Source organism: Eumetopias jubatus, unplaced genomic scaffold, assembly GCF_037043125.1.
Source record: "Eumetopias jubatus isolate StellerSeaLion01/CBP00866 unplaced genomic scaffold, mEumJub1_p1.0 scaffold_15, whole genome shotgun sequence".
NCBI lineage: Eukaryota > Metazoa > Chordata > Mammalia > Carnivora > Otariidae > Eumetopias > Eumetopias jubatus.
This window is the reverse complement of record NW_028274821.1, coordinates 578,995-601,786: the sequence shown is the minus strand read 5'-3', so window position 1 is coordinate 601,786 and position 22,792 is coordinate 578,995. Positions and strand designations below refer to the sequence as shown.

Genomic DNA, 22,792 nt, shown 5'->3' with positions numbered 1-22,792 from the left:
TTTCAAAATCCCTCCTCTGCAGCTTGGAATTTTGATCTCTGTACACAACATCACTTTAAACCTTTACCATTCCTGCCAGGGTGACGTTTTCTGAAATTTAACAGTTTTGTACTGACTGTCAGAGGTGACCAAGGCAGGTTGATAGGAATGGGGTAAATCTCATCACCAAGCAAGGCTGCCACTTTAGCCAATGATCCTGGGTCCTTAGCAGCCCTGAGGTTTCAGATTCTCCTCCACACACCCTGCCTCCATCTTGTGGTAGTGACAGCAAGGGAACCTAAGTGAAGAATAGAAGGGATAGATGCCAGGCAGGGGCGAAGGGGGAGACACTGGTTCTCAGCTTAGGGGGCAATGGATGCCACACAGACCTTCCTTGCAGGACTAGCCACGGGCCAAAGTGTGTGGCCAGGTGAATCCTTCAACCAGCTCTTCAATCAATCACCTTGCAGAGGGTTTCTCTTTACTTTTTGTGCTACCTGACTTTATAGGGCCTGGACCAACGTGTCTGACCACAGTGCCACAACCACCTGTCTCTTCATCACCAGGAGGTATAAGTATTCATTTCTCTAATACATTTTTCATTTTTACAACATGCAGGGCCCTGTGCTGCTCTTGAGGCCAGCTAATTAAGAATTACTCTTTGTCTTACATCTTTACAACTGATGCTAGTTTGCTGTTACAATTATAAAGCTAGAGGATAGAAGAACCAAATAGCAGAGCAGGGGACAGGGCCGTGGGTGGCCCAAGTCAGAGGATGATCTGGCACACAGGTCATCGACCCTGGATAACCTCTGAAGACACAGCACAGCGGTGTAGAGAGGGCTCAGCAAGCCGCGGCTTAGAGGCCGAGTCCAGCAAACTGTTGTGGTCACTGGAGTTTTACCGGCGCACACGTTTGTGCACCACGGTCTGTTCTCACACTTCAAGGGCCAAGTGAGGTAGTCATGACAGTGTGTGAAAGCCTAGAATATTTAGTATCTGGTTTTTCATAGAAAAAGTTGGCTCATGCCTGTTCTAGAGGTCAAGATACTCAAAGTTCTTTGATCCTGATAGAAGAATACTACATTCTGATTTGGCAGTAATACAGTAGCATACAGCCCACAAATTAAATTTGTCATTTCTCCAAGATGCTATTGAGGCATACAGGCAATAATATGCCAATTTTCAAAGGAAAAATTAGGCACCATTAAATCCGAAATCCTGCTTCCTTCTCATTCTAGAAACTGGATGGTGAAAAAGCAAACATGAAGTTTGCAGGTTTCCTTTGTTTCCTTCTGCTTATCATTTTTCAAACTGATTTTGGACAAAATGAAGAAACGCCTAGGAAGCAACGGAGGAAGGTGTATTACAGGAGACCAAGGAAAAGCTCCTCACCTGCCCACAGGTCCAGTGGGCAGCTGGGGATCCAGCAGGTGATGGTCACACCAGCAGCAACAATTCCCGTGCTTAACTTGGATTACAGCACAGAGGAAAAGTCTGACTCCTTTTCAAGTTTTCTTGGAGTAGAATCAAGTTATAATGTGTTACCAGGTAAGAAACCAGTAAGAGAGAGAGCGGGGAGAGAAACAGAACCTCCATGAAGATAATTTCCCCCCAAAATGTTTTCAAGTTATTATATATGTTATTAATATAGCATATTTTAAGTTATATTTTCAAGTTAATATGCATTAAATATATTTTTCAAGTTATTATAATATCAAGATATTCTACTGTATCTTTTGGTTTAGGGGGCCAAACCAATGATAAGTTTTGAAATAATTTAAAATTTCATTTATGGAATGTAATTATAATACAAAATTATTGGAAAACAAAAAATAATTAGCTATCCCACAATTATATTTATAAAAGCATAGTTACTATTTTGGTTTATTAATTTCTAGTCTGTTTTTTATGCCATGTATTTCAAATAACTGGATTCATAATATAGATAATATACATATAAGGTGGTAACCTGCTTTTTCATTTATAATGATAGATCATCTGGGATATTGAAAAATTATTCAAATGATTCTACGAATATATGGCTGTTAACTATTTTCCACCAAAATATCTTCAACCAAAAGTGGCATTAAGCCACTGAATTTATTTTATGCAGACCAACTACTGGGTGGGGCTGGGAGGGAGGGAGCACATGTGAGAGCCCATCTCAGGGTGGGATGTGGAGACAGCGGCTCATTAAACAAAGGACAGGCATCACAAATGACACGAGGTCGGAAGGATATCACGCCCTCTAACATCCCGATCCAAGTAGGCTGTGTGATGGCCGCCTTGGTGGACACACTCACCCACATGTCTATGACTCTGTGCGTAGGGAAATGGAGATACTTCGAAAACACTCCACAAGGGACGGCACTGATGGCCTGTGAGCTAGTGCTCAGTAACACAGTAACTCTGAAGAAAGGGTCAGTTGCAATGTCTGGCTCTGCCTTCCCCGTCTGCACGCTGGGAAGGGTGAGACGTGGGCTCATCTTCGGTGCCCTTCCTGCTCTCTGCCCTCTGGCACCCGATGGAACCACACAGCTGTGTGTCTTCAGAATTTAGGTATGGCTGTATCATCTGCTTTGCTCAATGTAATGAGACACTTTTAGGGCTCGTGTGGGATTCCCAACCTCCCGTTCCTCTGCTTTGGCTATCAGGGCAGGCTGCTTGGAGATGCAGAAGCCTGCTGGTCGCCTCTGGGACCATCAGGAGCACAGCCCCTGTGTGCCCACGTCGGACACATGGCACAGAGAAGAAATCACTGAGACTTGGGGGTGGGTTGTTGCTGCTGTATAACTTAGTCACCCCAGCAGATACAGTATGGAGGCGCAGCTCAGAGTCAGTTACCAGGAGGAGGTCAGTCTCAGAGGCTGAGAGCAGAGCACGCGAAGCTGCTCTGGGGTCCCTTCTCTGGGGTCTATTTACCCCACTGTTTATGCCACTCTTGTGTGATGCTGGCAGTCCAACTTCACACTGTGCTAACCGTCATGCACAGGTGCTGGTGACCACACAGGGAGTTTACCAGCTCCGGCTTCTCTTCCAGGAAGGAAAGGACACTGTCTGGTTAATGGGATGACCATGTACAACCGAGCGGTGTGGTCTCCTGAGCCGTGCACCACCTGCCTCTGCTCGAACGGAAGAGTGCTTTGTGACAAAACTAAGTGCCACCCTCCGACGTGCCCCCAAACAGTTACACCTGAAGGAGAGTGCTGCCCAGTCTGCTCTGATGCTGGTATAAGTATTTACCAAAACACGGTATTACGTGTGACTGAGTCTTCAACATCCATTGTTTTTATTTTGTTACTACCTGAAGTTTTAAATTATGGTAAACTGGTCATTAAGACTGGCACAGTGATGATAAACAGAGAAGTTATTTGGGAAAATGGATGGTGGGAGGCAGAAAAAAAGATCTTGGCTTCATAGTTCCAGCTCTGTCAGAATGAGTAAACTTGACCAGACCACACTGCCCACCGACGCTTGCTTTAGAGAAGCAGTGGCAGAATCTACAGAGCCAACAGTCCCCAAGTGTCCTGTGAGGGAAGTGTCCTCTACTTAGTTCCTTACTCGGAGTAGCTCCCTTAATCCAACTCAGTGTGGGTACAACCTTGATTAAGTGAACAGTATCTATTGTAAAGGTCACACCTCATCATATCGTAACCTCACACAGGACTGCTTACCATTTTGCATCATGTGGCAATATTATTTCCTCTTTATTACCGGGTAGCAAGATATTTTAGTAAAAACAGATATTAAGGCCACAGGAAGAAACAAAAATCGCTTAAAACAAATCTTATAAAATAGAAATAAAATTACTTTTAAAACTATTCAAGCAAAAATTCCAAAATGCATTTCACATTTAAATTGCACTCAAACACCTGGAGGAAATAATATTTACTAACCTCACTTTCACTATGATTTTTCCTTTTAATATGTTACACCTCGCCCCTGCTGTGTCCTCCCTGCGCGGCCAGCGACCTCCCATCCGCGGCTCAGTGGTGCAACATTAAGTGACAGAGGTGAATTTTCAGGGGATTCTTCAGAACAAAGAGAACCTACCAACGTACCTCGCAAGCAACTGCCACCTCGTCAGGTGGAAATGGACCAAGTGTTGCAAAAAGAGGAGCTTCGATTTGAGGAGGATGAAGAAGAAAGTAAAGGAGATAAAGATAAGGGGCAAAAGAAACAGACCCGTGGCCCGGGGGAGCAGGGGAGACCCCTCAGCGAGGGGTGCAGCGGAGAAGAGGCGGAGGAGAGGGCCCGCGCAGAGGGCAGGCGGGCCCACCCACAAGGACACCCAGAGAGGGAGGAGGCGGGGGGGGGCAGGAACGACGAGAAGGGGGGCCGGGACGAGGAGCATGACAGCGCCCTCAGAGGAGACGTGTTCAGGGCACCCTCCGGAGCCCTGGCCCTCCCTCCTCCCAGGGGCAGGCCACCTCTGCCCAGCGGGTGCTCCCTGTCCTACAGGACCATCAGCTGCATCAGCGCCGGCCTCACACAGATACCGCCGCTAACAGCACCAGAGATAACAAGCCTGGAGCTCGTTGGTAAGAGATGCGGACGTCTGTTCTGTTCTGTGCTTTACAAGCAAGTAATTCTCCTTGCCCTGTGAATGTCGTAGCTTTGTCTTTTTTAAAAAGCTTTTTTTAAAAAAAGATTTTATTTATTTTTATTTATTTGACACAGAGAGAGAGAGAGTGAGAGCACAAGCAGGGGGAGAAGCCAGCGGGCAGAGGCAGAGGGAGAAGCAGGCTCCCCGCGGAGCAGGGAGCCCGACATGGGGCTCGATCCCAGGGCCCAGGGACCATGACCTGAGCCAAAGGCAGACACTTACCTGACTTAAGCCACCCAGGTGCCCCTGAATGTCATATTTTAATTTCATAATATAAATTGATCCCAAACAGACTAACTGCACAATCTACAATCATATACATAAGCTTTGTAGAAGAGATAGCATGGTTAAGTATAAAGCAAATTTCTCCAAACCAAAGCATGATTTCCCATTGACTTTTTCCCTAAAGTCAGCTTTACTGAGGTATAATTGGCATGCAGTAAAACTTATTTTTAGCATGTTCTTCTCTGAGCTTTGACAGATGTGTACAGTTGCATAACCACGCCCACAGACAGGATACAGGACGTTTCTGTCACCTCCCCATGCTCCCTCGCGCCCCTCCTTCTACCAGCCCTGTCTCTGCTGAGGTGATGGGTCACTTCCAGTTTGGGGCAACTATACACACAGTTCCATAAATATCCATACCCAGAGGTTTGGGTGGACCTAGTTTTCCGTTCACTAAGGTGCACACCCAGGAGTGGAAATGCTGAGTGACAGAGTAAATGTGCATTTAGCTTCCCAAAGGTGGCTGTGGCTCTTCTGCTAGACGCTGCTCTGTGTCCTGTCACTTGCCTTTCCCTCCTGTTAGCCATTCTGGTGGGTGTGCAACGGCCCAGTCCTCCTCCAGGCCTCAGAACTGCTGGGAGGTCCTGAGCAGAGGGACGGCAGACCAAGTGTGTGTGTGAGGCTGGCTGGTGGGGGACCCTGGGTGTGCGTCCATTTGGGAGACAAGACCCACACCCCGGGAGGCCCTGGAGGCACAGGGGTGAGAGAGTCTGAATGGGGTTTCAGACATGTCTCAGGGGCAATCACAGAAATAAACTACCAGAGAAATAATAAGTAAATGACCTTATAAATACTTGATAGACCAAGTCTGATGCCTTGGTTCAGGCTGGCCAGTCTGTGCTAGGACATCATACTCAGATGACCCCCTAGGTAAGTCTCTCATGCCCAGCAGTTCACACCCCAACAACGTCCCCTCCACCACAGTCGGTGTGTCAGCTGTGCTCCGCCATAAGAAAACCCACGAACAATGAATGCCGTGCTCAGTCACACTACTGTGGTTTTGAGAAGGTCACCACACCACATGGTTTCTATAGTACTCACTATTTCTGGTGAGCTTACGTTCTGGGTTTAAAATCATCAACTACTGGCGCGCCTGGCTGGCTCATTCATTAAGCTCTGCCTTCGGCTCAGGTCATGATCCCAGGGTCCTGGGATCGAGCCCCGCATCGGGCTCCCTGCTCGGCGGGGAGCCTGCTTCTCCCTCTCCCACTCCCCCTGCTTGTGTTCCCTCTCTCGCTGTGTCTCTCTGTCAAATAAATAAATAAAATCTTTAAAATCATCAACTACTGCACTTAACCAAATGTGAAAACAAGATCCCATAAATTTAAAGCATGTAGGAACTTACAATTGTGTGGATCCAATCTGTACAACATCCGATCTGGAGGCCCCCTGAGCTCCTGATTTAGAGAAGGAAATTTCAGAAAGGTAGGTGATAGGGCAGGATTTCTGGCCCAGGGCCTGGGACATGTCAACGGGAAGACCAGTTTCTATGTAAGCTTCCAGAAATACATCTCTGTTATAAAATGCATAATGCTAACAGAATTGTCTAGCGAACCACATTCTAGCTGTTTTCACAGCAGCTTCACCTAAAACAGGACGGCCTCAAGCACAGCAAGTCCTCTGAGCGGAGGATCTGGCCCCAGGCTGGTGTTCTCTGCATTTGCATTTGCTTATACAGATGCTGTCCTAGTGATGAGTACTGCTTTCTCCTCCCGGTCGAGCTCCCTTGCTATCTGCGGATGTTCATGAACACACATATGCGCCCGTGTGTGCACAGGGGCCTAAACCACAACTGCTGTGTTTTCTAGGCAATTCCATCACCAGCATTCCCGATGGAGCATTCAACGGACTGCCAAATTTGGAAAGGCTTGATCTGAGCAAAAACAACATCACCTCCACAGGCATAGGGGCAAAAGCATTCAAGGTAAATACACACTCCAGGTGAAGAAGCATCCCCTTGCACAGTTCTGTGCTAGCTGCAGGGCAGGGAGCGAAAGGGACGTGCTTTCACTGTAGCTTCCTCCTAAGTCAAGAAAGTTTCCTCTCTGATGTTCCTAAACTCTTCAGTCTTACCTTGATTCCAGTCTGTTGTTTTACATGATTCTAGCTGGTTTTTCGAGGCTTTACCCTTAGAGCACCTACAACAGCAAAACGACAAAACTAATGTTTTGAACTTATGGAGCAGCTTCTCCCCAAGCAGCTGAAAATATGTGGAAATATGGTCTCTTAGTACATGAGGTATTTCCAGGAATAAAGGACAGCTTATCTGGAAACTCCATTAACATTTCAGCCCAGAAAGAGATTCGCTATTTTGTGCCGAGGGCAAGACCTGATGAACATGTGAACAGGAGGAGGTTCTGGAAACACAAGCAGGCTCAGATGAAAGCACAGAGAATGGTGGGGGAAAGACGAGAGAGAGAGAGACAGCAAACAGCATAGAATAAGCCTCTGCAAGACTTGGGTGTGACTAAAATATTTTCAAAAAAGCATAAGAGAATCAAGGAGTTTCAGAGAAGCAAGAAAGGAAGGGTCTGGGTATGTAAACAAATACACTCATGTGCCCTTTTAGGAAGCCCAGTGAAAGAGGGGTGCCTGGGTGGCGCAGTCATTAAGCGTCTGCCTTCGGCTCAGGTCATGGTCCCAGGGTCCTGGGATCAAGCCCCGCATCGGGCTCCCTGCTCAGCGGGAAGCCTGCTGCTCCCTCTCCTCTCCCACTCCCCCTGTGTTCCCTCTCTCACTGTGTCTCTGTCAAATAAATAAAGAAAATCTTAAAAAGAAAAAAAAAAATCCCAGTGAAACCTACTACATCCCACTAGGCCAAACTTTATCCCCTTTATGACCCTTCGTACAAATCCCTGGGCTTGTGTCCCCGTTCAAGTCACAGATGTGTCCCTGTCATACTACAGCTGGGACTCACTGTTTTATCAGAAAGAAAGACACACAGGAAAGTGTCTCCTTTTCTTGTTTTGGGGTCCTCTGTCCCATTCCCAAACTGCTCAGGTCTGACCGAGTGCCCTGAGGTGAATCATCCGTGTGGCGCTCCGCTCCGGTGGGGCAGGCATTTAGGCCCCCGAGCACACAGCTGCAAACATGGGCGCGCACCCTCCGAACAGTCAGACTGTGTGGTGCTACAAAGGAAGAGCTGGTGGTATTTGTAGCAGGCCATCCTGAAGCAGTTCCGCAGTAATCAGTGCTCTTTTATGACTGTTTCTACTAGTGTAACTACAAAACTGAGCTGTACAAGTCCACGGTTAAGGACTCAAACTGCTGATTTCACTGCCAGCATCCATGACAGATTCAGATTACTGCACCATCTAACTAACTTTGTGTCTATTGCTGAGAAGGTGGAAACCTAAGATCTAGCAAAATATGAGCGGTCCAGCGGTGACAGTTCTCTCCTACTCACTAAAGCCGCGGTATGGAAATGGGCGGGTGGTGGCGGCAGGAGAACATGCCGCTTCCCATGGGCCCAAGGCAGGGCATGCAGGTTTGTAAGGCTAAGTCGCGACTGCACCCTGACCCCCGAAGGAGATGCATGGCTGCATCTGTGACCATGTGAAGAGGTAATCTTGAGATTTGCTTTTCAAGCTTCTGAAGAAGTTAATGCGCCTGAATATGGATGGAAACAATTTGGCAGAGATTCCTTCAGAATTACCATCTGCATTAGAAGAACTTAAAATCAACGAGAACAGTCTGCAGGCTGTGAGTGAAGAAAGCTTATCAGGTATTTAACTTTCAGTTCGTGCGTGTCCTGTTCTGGCCTTTCTTCTGTGGTCATGTGGGAACTTTATGGCACTACGGCCAGATGGATAGCTGGCGAGTTCTTTAGGCCACTTTACCACTTAAGTTCATGACATTTATTTTCTCCTTTTGTTGCTGACTCTGGACGGAACTGAACAACTGAAGTTGTCATATTGTGAACTCGGCACAAAAGACGCAGCGCTATGTTAGCTTTTCCCAAACGCTAGCCAGGGTCGTGGTGGGATTACATGCTTCCTCCAGAGACAGCTAGTGTTTCCTTCCACCTTCCCACCAGTCCAGCAGCACCTGAGGTACGGTGTCCAACACTTTCTATCTATTTGATTCGAAATATTATGATAATGTTGATAACCCAAGCCTAAAAAGGAATAAAACCATTTCATTGTTTCTTTTCACTCCCAAAATACTTCATAGGAACAAAACACCTCTGGTGATGGTAAAAAACACAATAATACCAAGAATTGCCAAGTCTGAAAATTACAGAGTTATGGAAATATTCTATTTCCAGATGGACTGCAGGGTACACATGTAAAACATCAATAAACACAAATGGTGATGGGCTCTGTCATATGGAAAAGACATTAGAAAGTACAATTTTTAACTGCCAGGTGACGCAGGGCCGAAGGGACATGTAGACCAGCGCCCTGACGGGCTGCATGTGAGCTGCATGTGAGGTCGCCTCTCTGGCTGCGTTCTCAAGATGACATGTTGCAAAGCAGACGTCCCAGGGGCGCCTGGTGGCTCAGATGGTTAAGCATCTGCCTTCGGCTCAGTTCGTGATCCCAGGGTCCTGGGATTGAGCCCCACATCAGGCTCCTGGCTCAGCAGGGAGCCTGCTTCTCCCGCTCCGTCGGCCTCTCCCCCTGCTCATGCTCTCTCTCTCTCTGTATCTCTGTCTCAAATGAAAAAAAAAAAAAAAAACCTTAAAAAAAAAAAAACAAACAAAAACAAAGCAGACGTCCCTTCTTGGAAGGTGTGCGCACACATTCCTGGCAGCTGCTTCTCCTCACGCTTCCCTCCTCCCCCCGTCCCCACAGTCCGAGCACCGAGGAGGCCTCCGCCATGAGGAGAAGCTCAGGCCACCGTGCCCAGGGAGCCTCGACACTTGGTGCGGAGCCCACTGCCTGGACTGTCAAGCGGCCGGCAGCAGGCTGGGTGCACCCGGGTGCAGCCGCCACCACTGCTGGGACATTGCTCTTTTTGCACCAAAGCCCCTGGCTTGGTCATCAGGGGCCTGCTGTTCTCCCATGTGCTTCTGTGGCAGGTTTTCACGTGTGACCCTTCACATTACAGACAGTTCCAGAGAAGGGGGAGGGGGGGCGCGCCAGGGAGAGACACAGCATGCGCAGAGGTGTGCAGAAACAGGAGGATCCAGATGCTGCAGGGAGTGCTCGTGGCTGGCCCCCACTCTGCATACTTAGGGACCGCACTCTCCCATGTCCATGACCTGCCATGTTGTTCCCCGCCCCACCATGGGGAGGACTTCCTACCGGCTTCCTGTGTATAAACCCTCATTCTACTGCGTCTAACCTACAGCAAGCTTCTCTAGCTCCATCCTGTCTCCTGTCACATATGGGAGCACACATTCTATGTTTCCTACACAGACGATGTATATTTAAACCAGAGAGTATCTGTAAACACTGTGTACCATGTCTCTCTCGTGGGGTCACACACCGACCGTTCGTCTATTTTTACCATCTGTTTTTCACAGAAAAACTTCCATTACATTCCAAAACCTCAAATATGTACCAGATAAGTATGCTGGATTCTTAGTATCTTTGGTTTTGGAAATCAAAGAGAATATGAGAAAATGTAACCACTTCTCAGTTTATTGCCTGGGCTCCCTACTTCCTCTCAGCCCTTCAACTGATGCTGAAACAACTGCCAGGTTGGTGTTCTGTCCCGCTGTCCCTGCCCAGGGCTCCTCACTGCCTGAAGAGGAAAGCCAGACCTTACTGTCTGGTGCACGAAGGCCTGCACCCCCCTTAGCAGACGGTCCACCCAAGGCAGGCCTCCCTCCTACCTCTGAGCACAGCCACACGGGTTCTTCCTTGCCGGTGTTCACCTGGCTGCCTCAGCCTCCCGCTTCCACCTAGGTCTTCCTGTCCTTGGAGCCCAGCCCCACCCCATGTCCACACCACTCCTGTGGTCCTCAGCACCTGGGATCTGCACCCCTGATGGTCCTGTCCCTTGCTCGTGCTTGGACAATGCCTTGTTTCTCTAATGTGCCTAAGAGTAGGAACAGAGCCGTACAGAGCGTTCAGTGCAATGCCCATGACTTGAGTGGAAGATGAAAACATTCCTATTCTAGAAATCTTGGCCCCTGAACAAACTCCAAAGTTACACCCTGAATGTCTGACTCAGATGCCTCTGGGTATCATCACTGCTGAGCTGTCCATTCTCCTGTAGGATTCCAAGTGATCTGGATCATACCACTCCTAAGGCCAGCAGAAACAATGCAGGGAAAACGCGTTTGTATAAAGGCCTTTCTTGGTAGCTAGTCTGAGCGCGTGGAGAACCCTTCCTTGATCATTCTCCTTTCCAAACATCCATTTGGCTGCACTATACGCCAGGAAAGTGAACAAGTGTGATGGGAATTCACTGCTGTAACTCCCTTGTCCTGAGACTGACATTTGCCAGGCAGAGTGCTCCCACACTCCCCCGCACCCCAGTGATGCTGCCGTGTCATATGCACATCCACATCTTTGCAAAGGCTTTAGGTGACCTCCACAACCTTCTACTGCTGGCCCACCTGTGTCCTGAATCCCCGCTCGGCCCCCGCTACCCCTGTAGGGTGGCCCCGCTCATCTTCTGTTCCTTGGACATCCTACAGCACGGGGACTTCTCTGCAGGCCCGCCTCTCCCCTGGACCACGCATCCAGCATCCAGTCCTGACTGAGTTCAGCATCTGGGGTGTGCAGAGCACTTGAGAGAAGGCTCTGCATGAGGGATACCAAGAAAGCAGGGACATTCACCCTCCAAATAAACTGAACATTTCACATGACATTTTGAAAGATACAGAAACTTTGGTCTTCCTAATATTCTGAAAATTATATTTTACTTTTTATAGACCTGAATCAACTAGTCACCTTAGAACTGGAAGGAAACAAGCTCAGTGAAACCAATGTGAATCCCTTGGCTTTCAAATCTTTGAAGAACCTATCCTACCTGCGTCTGGGAAGAAATAAATTCAGAATTATACCACAGGGTCTTCCTGCTTCTATTGAGGTACGTGTATCTTTCTAACAATGTTTTACATTTGTAGTACAGTACACTTCAATAAGACAAACAGCATTATTCTACAAGATTACTGTGATGTATGTTAAAGTCCATTTTGGTGCTGTATACTCTGCTATAATTTGAGCACTGTTGTTTCTTCAAACAATACAAAATTATGGGAAAAACTATAATTACTAGTAGAGACCCTTGATAAAGTGAAAATTGGTCTTACTGACAGCTCTCGGGGAGAGAATGGGGAAGAAGAGCTGAGAATTTCAGCAGAAACTACAACTTGCAAAATAGCTTCCCAGTTCTGCCCAGCCCCCACCGGGGCCGAGCACTGCCCTTCTCACCCAGGGCCCAGGTATGTGGCCTTCCTCGCCGCAGCAAGGGACATACTTCACACACTCTGGGGGCCCTCACTGCCCAGTGCACGCCTGACTTGCCGCCGTGAGAGCAGAGGTCTGGCAGACCAGCTGTGCCCAGGCTGACTGCTCCGAACTGTTTCTGCCTCACGCAGGATTACTCAGCAGGAAGGCAGGATGGAGCTTCCCACAGCTGTGGGCCCGCTGGGCCAGCAGAGCCGGCAGCCTAGGTCTGATGCTGAGACACAGCACCTCCTTTCCTCATCCTCTTATTTGCAGATTAACATTATCAGTTTAGAATTTGTCCAAATTGTAAAGATTGAGGTTCCAATACTGGGCTTTACGTCCGAATCTCTTGGATTCTAAAGAAATACGGACTCCATACCCTACCCCAGGCATCCTCAACCAGGTTCTTTGGAGGGTAGGGTCAGTAATTTATAATTTTTAAAATTAAGATTTTAATACATAATGCATGCACATAGTAAAACACACACAAGCTGAATGTATGTATGGAGTATGGAGGAGCAACATGTCTCCAGACGGCCCCTCTCCCTGGTATGGGAGGCAGTGTCCACGCAGTGTGTGCTCCAACCCCTTCCAGGGCCCTGCTTCACAGACACATTCTGTCTAGCATATGGAGGAGTGTGCTCCGACTGCAGTAACTTTAAAAAGCTCTCAAGTGATTTTAATATGCAACCAAGTTTGGGAACCACTGATTTGGTTCATCTCTATAAATATGTATGAAAAGCAAAAAACTAAAAATTGCTTTACTCATATCTAATAGATACCAAAATTAAGTGAAAAGGGAAAATTACTACAATAGGAATAGAAAGTTACATTGAAGACATACACCAATGTCTACTTCTGATTTCCAAGCTTCTTGAGTGAAAAATTCCCACTAATGCCAAATGAATTAACTTGAAGGCAACTTGCTGTTGAAAACAATAGCTCTAGCAAACTTTACCCTGACGTTAAATGAAGGTTCTTAATTAATTTAAATTAAATTAATTATAATACAGGCAAGTCTAAAACCCTGACAGGCAGCACAGACTGGTGGAAGTGGCCTGCCCTAGACTGAGGGGGTGGGGGGCAGAACGTGTGTCTCCTGGGCATCCTCTCTCCAGGCCCGAGCGCCTCCACTACTGAACAGGAATGATCATTTCTACCAATTTTCTAGGGTTTTGAAGCCAAATGAGATAATTTACATGAGTAAGTTTTGTAAATGAGAGAACTTTATACAATTATTATGGTATGCTGTATTTTGCAACATTTTACGATTAAAAAAATTCATTTAATTCCATGACCATGAAAGACGGTACATTTTATTTCACTAATTAGATAGAATAGGACAACTTACATCAATGATTTCACTTGGAAGAGCAGCAGAAGACTCTCCAGATAATACTAATGAGAACAGTCCACGCTACCATTTTCATCTCTGTGTAGCTGAATATATGTACCAACTAACACAAAGAAAAACAGTCTTTTCTCTTAATTATAGGAATTATACCTAGAAAATAACCAAATTGAAGAAATAACTGAGATATGTTTCAACCACACCAGAAAGATCAATGTCATTGTCCTACGTTATAATAAAATTGAGGAAAACAGGATTGCTCCTCTAGCCTGGATAAATCAAGAGTGAGTAGACGCTGCTCTTTGCCTTTCTTAGACAGTTTCTTCCTTCTGCCATTACTGCACAGGGTCTGAACGTGGGGAAGTGAGCTTACTGATGGCACCCCTCCTTCGTGAGCCTCCCCCTCTCCAGAACCTGGCTACTTGCTTGGAGCTCATATCGTGGATGGTGTGACTGGTGTTAGGGTGACCGTGGTCACTGCTGCTGTGCACACCCTGCCGCGAACCCAAGCAGTGAGGTACCCGAGGGCAGTGAGGGACCTGAGGTGGCCGTGAAGTTGGAAGGAGACCATCCCTGCCTCCCCCAGCCCCACCCTGCCATGGGACCACCAGGTTACCTTGTCCTACGCCACACTGTCTTCATTCCTCCAAACCACTTCTCTATCTCAAGTCTTATAAAACAGTCCAAACCGTGCTTGGCCTGACAGAGAAGGCTGGAAGCAGGGTCCATCCTCCTGGGCAAGGATGCAGAGAAGGGGCCAGTGTGGGGGTCTTGCCTGTCAGGAGGGGCAGGGTGGGCTGTGTGGCGAGGGCACGAGGGATCTGGGTGAAACAGAGGGAACAGGCACCTTTCAGGGGCAGGAGAGGGCATGGAGGGCCAGCCGGGTCCAGCAGGACATGGTGGTGGCTGGGCGACTCAGAAGCCACAAGGGAAGCTCTGAACACAAGCTCCGTTTCACAAGCCCCTGCGTGCCAGGCCATCAGATCAGGTGTGGAGCAAGAATGCGGATTCCACACCACCACCATGTCCTTGCTGGAACCAGGGGCGATTTCGGGGAGAGGGAGCTTGACAAAAGCTAGGGCACTGGACTTCATTTCCGATTCACATTTGACCCTAGAGAGAGTGGTTCTTTCTGAACCTTGTGCTCCTTATAGCGGAGCAGGAGCCGTGGTGCAGCGCCCAGGTAAGAGCATGAGCCTCGCGGACAGATGGGGCAGGCCACCACACAGCCACCCTGATGCAGGAATCACTACTGCAAACCAGGCGGTGGCAGAACACAGCCGAGCATCCCGACCGGCCCTGTCAGAGCCTGGAGCTCATGGTTCCCGCCTTACGCTGCGCCCCACTCATCCTTCTTTGCTGCAGAAATCTGGAGTCCATCGACCTCTCCTACAACAAGCTCTACCACGTCCCTTCCTACCTGCCCAAGTCCCTGCTGCACCTCGTACTCCTTGGGAACCAGATCGAGCGCATCCCTGGCTACGTGTTTGGCCACATGGAGCCCGGCCTGGAGTACCTGTACCTTTCATTTAACAGACTCTCTGATGACGGAGTGGACCGAGTCTCCTTCTATGGGGCTTACCATTCTCTGAGAGAGCTGTTTCTGGATCACAATGACTTAAAATCTATACCACCTGGAGTACGGGAAATGAAAGCACTACATTTTCTGAGGCTGAACAACAACAAGATACGGTAAATTCTGGCTTTTTCAAGTACCGATTTAAAATTGTTGTGGCTGACAGAGGATATGATTCAACAACCACGAGCTGATGTCTGGGATCTACTTATAAGGGGAAAAAGGACAGCAGGTCACATTAAACAAAACTGGCAGATGTTTGCAGGTACACAAGGGTTCATCGTAGCTTTTCTCTACGTGTGTCTCTGTCTGCAAACTTTCACAGTAAAAACCCGTTAGAACAGAATATTACTGCGCAATACTGGGGACCCAGGAGGTGGACGATTATGCTGCTTCTACCTCCATGTGTAATTTCAAAAACTCTAATCTGTAGAGAACAAAACTTAAATATATGCTAAAATTAAAACTGATTCTATCTAGATTTTTTCTGAAGGTAAAATTCTGAATAAAATTATTGAAACTCAGCTTTTCTCACTTCTGGGCACAGAGTTTTCTGTCTGACTGGACAGCATGAAGGACTCGAGAACTAATCTGGAACGCTCTGGTAGCGCAGTCCTAGGCCAATCCCTGAGGTGGGCTCCTGTCCCTGAGGAGCGTACCCCTTCCTCTTTCCTCTGTCTCTACAATCCAAACGCAAATTCCTAAAAAAACAGAGGGAAAGAGTCATGGGTGTATATACGCAGCTAATTAATCATTGAACACGACATCAAAAACTAATGATGTACTATCTAGTGGCTAGCTGAACATAATAATAAAAATAAGAGTCAAGGGTGTATAACGGTGCTGGGGAGAGAGGTGGGAGCGGGGAAGGCTTTGGAAGATGCAGTTAAAGCTGCTTGGCTAAGGGCGTCATAGGCTGTGCTCTGTGCCTCCTATTTGCTGCACGAGGACGCACACGTCTGTCCCACCTCGGCTGGGATTCAGGTGGTCACAGTCTGGAATCTCCATTAATACTTTTCTCCTCACCTCTGAACCAATGGTCTCACTCACAGATGAGTGCTGCTTGAAACTTATTTCCTTAGGGGCAACAAAATAGTGACTCACTACTTCTGTTACCCTTTCCACATTGGTTAGCTGGCATTCCTTTGTAAAGGATTTTTTATCAGCTAGGGTCACTTTATTACTCTGAAAGGTAAGACAAATGCCCAGTTCTTTCCTTTAAATGTCCAATCAGACCAAGAAGCTGGCTACAAATATCTAACTATGTGAGCTGACAGATGTTAACTAAACTTAATGTAATGATGATCATTTTGCAATATATACAAGTATCAAATCATGTCGTATACCTTAAACTAATATCATACTGTATGTTAATGCTGTCTTTATAAAACTGGAAAAAATGATATGTATGTGATAAGTAGGAATGGAAAGGACTATACAATATATTAAAATGTTAATAGAGGCTGTCTCAGGAAAAAACTTTGGTGCCTGTTTGTTTTATTATTTTGTTTTTGGCTTTCTTTCTCTGGATAGTCAATATTAACTTATGGTTTTATATATTCGGAATGTTTTAATCAACTATATTGTTCCTAAGCCCCACTCCTTGGCGGGTGGTAGCCCTCGTGGGTCCTGGGCGGTGCACTTTCCCCGCCCCTACTGCGCACCTGTGACAGCCTTCTTTAAAAGGTCCCCACGCCCCCTTCACTGGGAGCAGCATTCACATCACCTGCCCCAGGCTGGGGACCAGGCACATTCCTTTTCCAAAGTGGTGTTACTGTTTCAAGGCCTTGCAGTGAATTCCCAGGAAATATGTGGGTTTTATTTTTTTTAAGATTTTATTTATTTATTTATTTGAGAGAATGAGAGAGAGAGAGAGAGCACGAGCGGGGGGAGGGTCAGAGGGAGAAGCAGACTCCCCGCCGAGCAGGGAGGCCGATGCGGGACTTGATCCTGGGACTCCAGGATCATGACCTGAGCCGAAGGCAGTTGCTTAACCAACTGAGCCACCCAGGTGCCCAGGAAATAAGTATTTTGTAAAGAAAAAGAATAGGACTTCATACTGATGTTCCCAATTCTAATTTAACCATATATTCTTTGTTTTAAATTTGTTTATCTTATACGAGGAATCTAGGTTCCCAAGATTATTAACTATCTTACAATATACAAACAATAGTTTCAAAGTAAGAATGCCACTATTACAACAACAAAAGTACTGAATGAAGTATATGGTGTTTTAGGGAGCTCTCTATTTGTCTTTAGAATATGTTCCTCGAGGACGTGTGGCAGAAATACAATGGTTTTGGGCGCCTGGGTGGCTCAGTTGGTTGGGCGACTGCCTTCGGCTCGGGTCATGATTCTGGAGTCCCGAGATCGAGTCCCGCATCGGGCTCCCTGCTCGGCGGGGAGTCTGCTTCTCCCTCTGACCCTCTTCTCTCTCGTGCTCTCTCTCATTCTCTCTCTCTCAAATAAATAAATAAAATCTTTAAAAAAAAAAAAAGAAATACAATGGTTTTCTCTGTGACAACATGTCAACGACCTGACATTCTGATAAGGGCTTTAGCTTGTTTTTGGTTTTTAGGAATTGCTATTTCCTATTTAATATTATTTTGACTATATTAAACGTTTATAAAATTCCAAAGTCAAAACTGTAACAAGGTCTATGAAGAGAAGTCTTTCTTCTTTGCCGGTCCCATATGCTGTACTCCATCATTCCCCATAGGTTCATTCTTTTACATCCCATCCCCTTCCACAATTCCCACACAATTTATGACACAGAAAGATTTTTCTTTTCTCTCTCTCTCTCTCTCGAGGTTTTTTTACTCTTTACTTTTTAAAGATTATCAGTATATCCTCACTCTTTACCAATACACAGAGAATTTCCTTATTCTTTTTACAACTGACCAGTATTCCATTATGTGGATATTTTATTTAGCCAGTTCCTTACAGACAGACACCTACCTGTTTACCTTCTTTTACTACTACAAACAATCCATAACGCGTGACTTTGGACGGCATTTTACGTTTTCTGGCCTAACTCTGGGCGAGGTTCCTCGCTGAGTGAACGGAGATGCTGCCTGGTCCCTGGTCCTGGTCCCTCCCTCCAGGGATGGGGGTCCTGCACAGCCCCCGGACCAGACCACGTTGATGAGCTTGTGAATGTTTTCATGTGAGGCAAATCTGGTCAGTGGTGGTGGTGTGCAAGGGTACTCGCAGTATGCATTTCTCTTATCATGAACGAAACGAAGCATCTCTTTGTGTTCCCACGTCATCTCATTTTTTCTTCAGTGAACCGGTTAGCCGGGCATTTCCCCCTCTTCTTCTTCTGCATAGGTTTTTAAGAGGGCTCTTTGTACATTAGCCCTGTATCTGTGATGTAAGTTGCAAACTTGCAACAGTCTCCTAGTTTGCCATGTCTCTTAACTTTGCATTTTTAAAAGACCTGCAGTCAATTTATTAATCTTTTCTTTTAGTGTTTCTCGTTTTTGAGTCAAGGGAGATTTTTTTCCCGCTCCCAGGGTGTACTTTATTCTACTCCTACGGCGTCATTTTTCACATCTTTGACATATGTGAAATTTTTCCTAGTGTATCAGAAAAAGACCCAGTTTTATTTTAGCAACAAAAACATTTTTAAACAAATGTACAATTTAACTCCAAAATGATAAAGCCTGAATACTGCTTGGACTGTTATGACTTGTACATCTATTTTTCCTCAGGAATATTCTTCCAGAACAAATTTGCAATGCTGAAGAAGATGGTGATTCGACCCTGGAGCATCTTCATCTTGAAAACAATTATATTAAAACAAGAGAAATATCATCCTATGCATTTTCATGCATAAGATCATACTCAAGTATAGTTCTTAAACCACAAAATATCAAATAATTCCAGGTTTTTGTTCATCACTTGTAACCTGTACTTCTGTATTTGCTGCAGCAGCATTTGTCATTGATAAGTGAGACCGCACCTGACTTACCACCCCACAAAGAAACAACCAAAACATACCCCAAGTTTACTTCTCCACCAGTTTTAGGGAAAGTTACAGCTTCACACTCCAGAAAAAAAGCCCTTTAACTGCAAGCTTCCTTAGAGAACAGGATTTTATTCACTGTTGACTTAGACTGGGAAAATCTGGAGCAAAGTAAGTATGTCCTTTACAACTGACCTGAGTATTGCTATCAGCTGAAACCCTCAAGGTCCCTTTAAAAATTAATGTGTGTTATGGTTCAAGACCAAGAAGTATATGAGAGAAAATAATAGCTGGAATTTATGAATTAGTGTTCTGTTAATTATCCTACTGTTAAAACAATAATCTACTCATTTTCTGTAAGATCCTATACTACAATTATTGTATAATATACTTAATGATTGGCTTTGCTCTAATTCCTCACACGTGAAATTAAAACACTACTGTCATGTAACTTCCTGGTTTTGAGACTTGTAGTATGGTTACACAGTGGTTATTAACATTAGAGGAAGGTATATGTGAATTCTACACTATTTTGAAACTTTTCTGCAAGTCTAAAATTTCTGTGTCAGTCTAAAAAATTTTAAGATCAACCTCATTATTCTTTATTCAAGATCAAAAGATTTTATGGAAAGTAGTGGAGTTTGCTTAAAATATATTAATTGTCCGTGCTACAACCTTATAAACATAAACCTAAGGCACGCATTTTTTGAAAATTTTTGCTCCATTGGTCATTGTTAGCACCTACCTTCTTTGCCCTAATGTGCTCACAAGTATCCTTTTATTCAGTTCAATTTAACATAAAGCTCTTAGCATTTACCATGTACTAGAAGCTACCAAAACCATATGGTATTAAAATTTTCATTATGTGATAATCTTTTGTCATTATTTCTAGACTAATTTATAAAGGACGCGGATAGAAACTGCGTTGACTTCTCTTGCTGTTCTCAATTTTGTGTCTACAAAACACCAGACTAGGAGCTTATGTTCAGATCACTTTAACTTTTCAAACTTCAGTGACCAGATCTTGTAATAGTTGTCTCCCCCACTGAGGGAGCTCCCAGCCCCACTTCACAGGCTGTCAGAGAACCAGGGAGCCATGAAAAACATCTGCCAAGTGTGGCATGCAGGAGAGTGCACTTATTATCAACCTTCCAGATCAAAGTGACAGCCACCAGCATAGTCACCAAAGCTAGTTCTTTTTTTTTTTTTTTTAAAGGTTTTATTTATTTATTTGACAGAGAGAGACAGCAGAGAGGGAGAAGCAGGCCTCCTACTGAGCAGGGAGCCCAATGCGGGGCTCGATCCCAGGACCCTGGGATCATGACCTGAGCCGGAGGCAAATGCTTAACGACTGAGCCCCCCAGGTGCCCCCAAATCTAGTTCCTGAGCAACTTTCTAAGATGTGAGTTTGATTTTATGATTTTATCCCATTTGAGCTAATTCTATTTATTTATTATTTTTTTTAAGATTTATTTATTCGAGAGAGAGAGAGAGAGTGCATGCACAGGGCGTGGGGGGGCAGAGGGAAAGAATCTCAAGCAGACTCTCTGCTGAGTGCAGAACTCGATCTCACAACCCTGACATCACGACCAGAGCTGAAACTGAGTCAACTGACTGGGCCACCCAGGCACCCCTTATTTATTTATTTATTTTTTTAAGGATTTTAAGTAATTTCCACACCCAGTGTGGGGCTTGAACTCACGACCCTGAGATCAAGCGTCATGCTCCATGGACTGAGCCAGCCAGGCACCCCACGCTAATTTTATTCCTAAGCCCTTCCTTCTAAGCACCCTCTTGTAATAGCTAGGATTTTGAGATTGTAACATGAACAACAATAGTAATACGATGAAGGCTGTTAGAATCAGGGCAGGTGGCTAAGAGCAGAAGCAGAATCTTATGGAACAAAAAGTTGAGATTTATAACCACTTTAGGAAAGTACGAGCATAATGAATTTAAACTGGCCAAGTTGAATGTGAGACAGGTAAAAACAAGAAGATAGTCATTCATCTCTTTAACAAGAACCCTTCCGTTATACTTCCTGCTGTGTGAATATAAATGTACTGACATAAATCACTTAAGGCAGTCTAGGCAGCAAAGTTTAAGGTGAGTCAACAGAGTTTGCATCCTGGGACAATGCAGCTGGATACTGAGCCATTCCTGCACTCATTTCTCCTTCTGACGTGAACTTGTGTTCCAGATGCTATTCTAGAGAGAGACGGGAATAAACAGAACTGAAGAGGTCTCTACTCTCTGGGAACACATAGTATGGTAGGGAAAATAAGCAGAACATCAGAGAGACAGTCACATCAAGGCCAACCAAGGGCAATGAAGTCAGCAGAACAGGGTGGTGATGTGGTGAAGCTGGGGTCCTTAGCTCCCAGATCCTGGGTCTCAAGAGTGTGCAAGCCCCATGAGCTGCAGCAAGGTGCTGCCTCCACAGCAGCTGTGCAGTGATTCTGGGCTCCAGTGTACATGAAGACCGCACTGTGCAATTGGGATACCCTGCCAGAACAGAGTCTCTAGGAAGGCTGAAAATCAGAGTGATTGAAGGAAGTGTTGTTCTTAAGTTGGAAGACACTTTTATTTCTGATTTTATAACTTAAAATATAAAATATGGCTAGCATTGAACTTGTTCGGCCTTGAAATTTCATCATGTCCTGGATAGGAAGTTTGAATTCCTTTAAAAGAAAGAGTGATAAATGTCTTTATAGCGAACATTCTTCATGATATGTTAAAAACAAACATGTTCTGCTTGGCTTCAGAAATATGTAATTACTAACACACATGTACACTAAGAAAGTTCTGTGTAGCTATGACCTAAGCTATTAATGGTGTGTCATCTGTGCACATACATACAAAAACTGCTAACCATATTTTTAATTTTCAGATATGGCTTAAGATTATTACAAAAAAGCACTAAAGATATGACAAAGACACATAAAGCCTGGAATTATAAGGAAATAACTATACCAGGAATCAGGCCTGGGTGCCCGCCTTGATCTCCAATGATTAGTTTACAGCCATTTTACTTGTCTGGGATCACTTGATTCAATCATAAAACAATGTGTCTGGAACAGATCAGTGGTTTTCAAGGGGTTTGTGGCACACTGGGGTGAAAATGTCCCTGAAGAAGTGCACTCTCCTTCAGTCAGAGCAACTTTGCTACCTTCAGAAAGATTGGCTGCTCCTGCCCTCCCATGCTTTTTCTTAGAACCAATGGACAGGTGCTATCTGACTCACAAACCAAGTTTTAAGATTCACAAAGAACATGCACCTAAGTCCCTGGTCCTTCCCTAACCCTTAGCCCAACTCCCCTTCACTCCTACAACACATGGCCGGAGAGCCTTGGCCTGAGCAAAGGCTTCTCAGGTGCATGGATTACAGCTGCCTGGACACGGCCAGCCTCCCTGTGTGCTGGGCAAGGAAGCCTAGTTGGCACGTCTGCTCCTTTGCAGCTCCACCACAGTGGGGTGGGGCTGCTGGCCTCTTACCAGAAACACCTGGGAAAGCAAGCGGCTGAGGGAGCACAGGTGAGGACGCTGCGGCAAGAGTCGGTGGGTGCCACTTGGAAGCCACATGGGGCATGTGGCTGAGCCTGGACTTACTCTGCTTCTTCTGACCGAAGTCCAAAAAGCGGAAAGTCTGGACACCTGAGTGGGCACTGGGCACCTGGTAT

General features: G+C 45.8%; 2 protein-coding genes across 3 annotated transcripts in view; one reads left to right on the top strand and one right to left on the bottom strand.

Moving 5' to 3' along the window:
* CENPP (centromere protein P) overlaps positions 1–22,792 on the bottom strand; it is a 228,222-nt gene that overhangs the window by 50,259 nt on the left and 155,171 nt on the right. The gene's annotated exons all lie outside the window — the stretch shown is intronic.
* Positions 1,228–19,390, top strand: ECM2 (extracellular matrix protein 2). Its single transcript, XM_028093075.2, has 9 exons — positions 1,228–1,530; positions 3,023–3,211; positions 3,951–4,523; positions 6,682–6,797; positions 8,462–8,597; positions 11,703–11,860; positions 13,718–13,857; positions 14,939–15,265; positions 18,863–19,390. Exons 1-9 carry the CDS (start codon positions 1,245–1,247, stop codon positions 19,029–19,031), a joined length of 2,094 nt encoding a protein of 697 aa, XP_027948876.1. The 5' UTR covers positions 1,228–1,244; the 3' UTR covers positions 19,032–19,390.

Bases quoted from the DNA above. Each gene is read 5' to 3' on its own strand.
- ECM2 (XM_028093075.2), top strand. From the start codon at position 1,245: ATGAAGTTTGCAGGTTTCCTTTGTTTCCTTCTGCTTATCATTTTTCAA. The intron at 6,798-8,461 runs GTAAATACACAC...TTGCTTTTCAAG, and splicing joins TAGGGGCAAAAGCATTCAAG to CTTCTGAAGAAGTTAATGCG. The intron at 8,598-11,702 runs GTATTTAACTTT...TACTTTTTATAG, and splicing joins GAGTGAAGAAAGCTTATCAG to ACCTGAATCAACTAGTCACC.